At 61.2% G+C, this 2,072-nt stretch overlaps 1 protein-coding gene across 1 annotated transcript in view; it reads right to left on the minus strand.

Annotated features, from left to right (window-relative positions):
* Slc25a39 (solute carrier family 25 member 39) overlaps positions 1-1,790 on the minus strand; it is a 5,102-nt gene extending 3,312 nt beyond the window's left edge. Inside the window, exons 1-5 of the mRNA XM_021212737.2 lie at positions 1,687-1,790; positions 856-955; positions 658-717; positions 502-546; positions 2-135 (exon numbers count right to left, since the gene is read on the minus strand). Coding sequence (XP_021068396.1) covers positions 2-135; positions 502-546; positions 658-717; positions 856-940 — 324 coding nt within the window. The 5' untranslated portion in view covers positions 941-955; positions 1,687-1,790. The remainder of the gene's footprint in view (position 1; positions 136-501; positions 547-657; positions 718-855; positions 956-1,686) is intronic.
* Positions 1,791-2,072: the final 282 nt, after the last annotated feature.

Below are 2,072 nucleotides of genomic sequence, written 5' to 3' on the forward strand. Positions count from 1 at the left end.
CCAAGGTGCCAGTGAAGCGTGTAGGGTCCTGAAACCAGGTGGCACAGCGGGTACCATTTGGGCACAGGTACAGGGGCTCCAGGACTCCATTGCAGTATAGGAGGCACTTCCCTGGGGACTGTAGAGCAGAGGATGCTGGGAAAGAGAACGGACATTAGGGTGGGAGGGCCTGGAGCCTTGCTGGGTGACATAGCTGGGTCGATATGTGGCTATTCCTGTGTGGGACAGGAAGCTGACTAATGGAGCCTCAAAGTATGTACTAGTCTATTGGGGGGGAGGGTCTCGAGAGATGGTTTCTCTCCTGGAACTCACGCTGTACACCAGGCTGGCCTCGAACTCAGAAATCTGCCTGCCTCTGCCTCCCGAGTGGGGTATTAAAGACGTGCGCCACCACTGCCCGGCTCATGTACTACTCTATGATCACGGGTACCCCAGGTACTTGAGGGACACTCAACACTTCTTCCTTGGGCCTCCCAAGGGCCTGGGGCTTGGGTCACTCACATTTGGTGTAGGACAGACTCCAGAATCTGGAGGGAGTTGTCAATTCTGAAACACAAAAGTCAGCCCTGATGGTCAGGAATGCTGCCTCCCCCACTGGAACCCCATCTCTGGGAAATCCTTATTTTGTCAGGCAGCTCCCCTAAGTCTGGTCCTCACCGCTGGCTGCCGAGGGTCTTTGAGACTGAAGGCGGACCTTCACCACATCCAGGGGTGTCACTGCGCGGAAGGAGGTAGGTCTGAAGGTTGCTTCAGGACGTCACACACCCTCTTCTTCATCAGAACCAAACTGCCTCCAACCTCTAGCCCACATAAACCCCCCAGCTGCCCTCAAGCCCCCATCTCCCCAGGTCTTACTGAAGAGGGAGGTGACCACAGCCCCAGCTCCTGAGGCCACCATTTGCTGAAAGGGGCTAATGCCCCCAGGATCCTGATCATCCATCTCGGAGTTTCAATCCTGAAAACACACACCACAGTCCAATGGAGCTTACCTCCTGACAAGGCAGGCCTGGGAGTGGGGACCGTGGGGAGCAAGCATGAGGTAAGGTGCTCTGGGACTTTTAACGACAGCTCACTCAGGGCTCATCCAGAGTTTGCCTCTATAATCTTTAAAATCTAGAAATGTGCTCACTTTGCCGAGAGGGAAACTAAGGCTCAAGGGTGGCTGTGACCTTCAAGGTTACGTCATTCGTTTGGGAAGAAGCTAGAATAGCCGTTGGCCAAAGACAGTGATGGCTATTTTCTCAGCCACATGCTCCTCCAGATCAGAGGCCGAAAGGATCAAAACACCTGAGCCCCTCCACCCAACATCTGGGCGTCCCGGGCGAGGAGAGGTCGAGTCCCGCACGGAGAGAAACGTGTAAACAAATCTGCTGATAGAGAGGAAGGTCCACCTTCCTGCCCAAGACTGCTGGCCCTCCCCCACACTGCCTGCCCGGGGCCAGGGAGGACAGGCCTTGCGGGAGGCCTGGATGGCAGGACATTCTCTCTCTGCCTCCTCTCTCTCCTAAACACAAGCCGCGGGGACGGAAGCAGAGACCCAGTAACAAACCCCTTCACCGACTCGGCCGCACTCCATGCCCAGGCCCAGCAAAGGGGTTCACGGAGAGGCCCACCCCTTCCCGCGGCCTCGATTCGCCCCCCAGCCGGGGATCCTCGGAGAACCCACTCCAGCCCAGGCCCGCCCACCTGACTCGGAGCCGGTCCGTGCGCCGCGCCACGCCAGGGTCCTGGCGGGCCCATAGCGGCTCCGCGGCCGGTGCAAGGTCCGCGCGTGCCCGCTCCGCACAGCGGCCGCCGGGGGAGAGCGGTGGGGCCGGCCCCGCCCCCAGAAGGCGAAGCCCCGCCCCGTGGCCGACCGGCCGCGCGCGCGGAGTGCAACGAGCTCCGCCCACCCGCGGCCCTCCCCCTCCCACCCTAGTTCCGCCCTTGCGCCGCGGCCGCGTGGGCGGGTCCCCGCGGCCCCGCGCTCCTTGCGGCCCGCAGGTCAAGGTCGCCGACTGGACGGCGCTGGCACCCGGCTCCAGTAGCTCTCCTCTGCCCACGCCCTGCAGGAGCGTAGTCCGGGGAGTCCA

The sequence above is a fragment of the Mus pahari genome, chromosome 14, assembly GCF_900095145.1.
Source record: "Mus pahari chromosome 14, PAHARI_EIJ_v1.1, whole genome shotgun sequence".
NCBI classification, from domain to species: domain Eukaryota; kingdom Metazoa; phylum Chordata; class Mammalia; order Rodentia; family Muridae; genus Mus; species Mus pahari.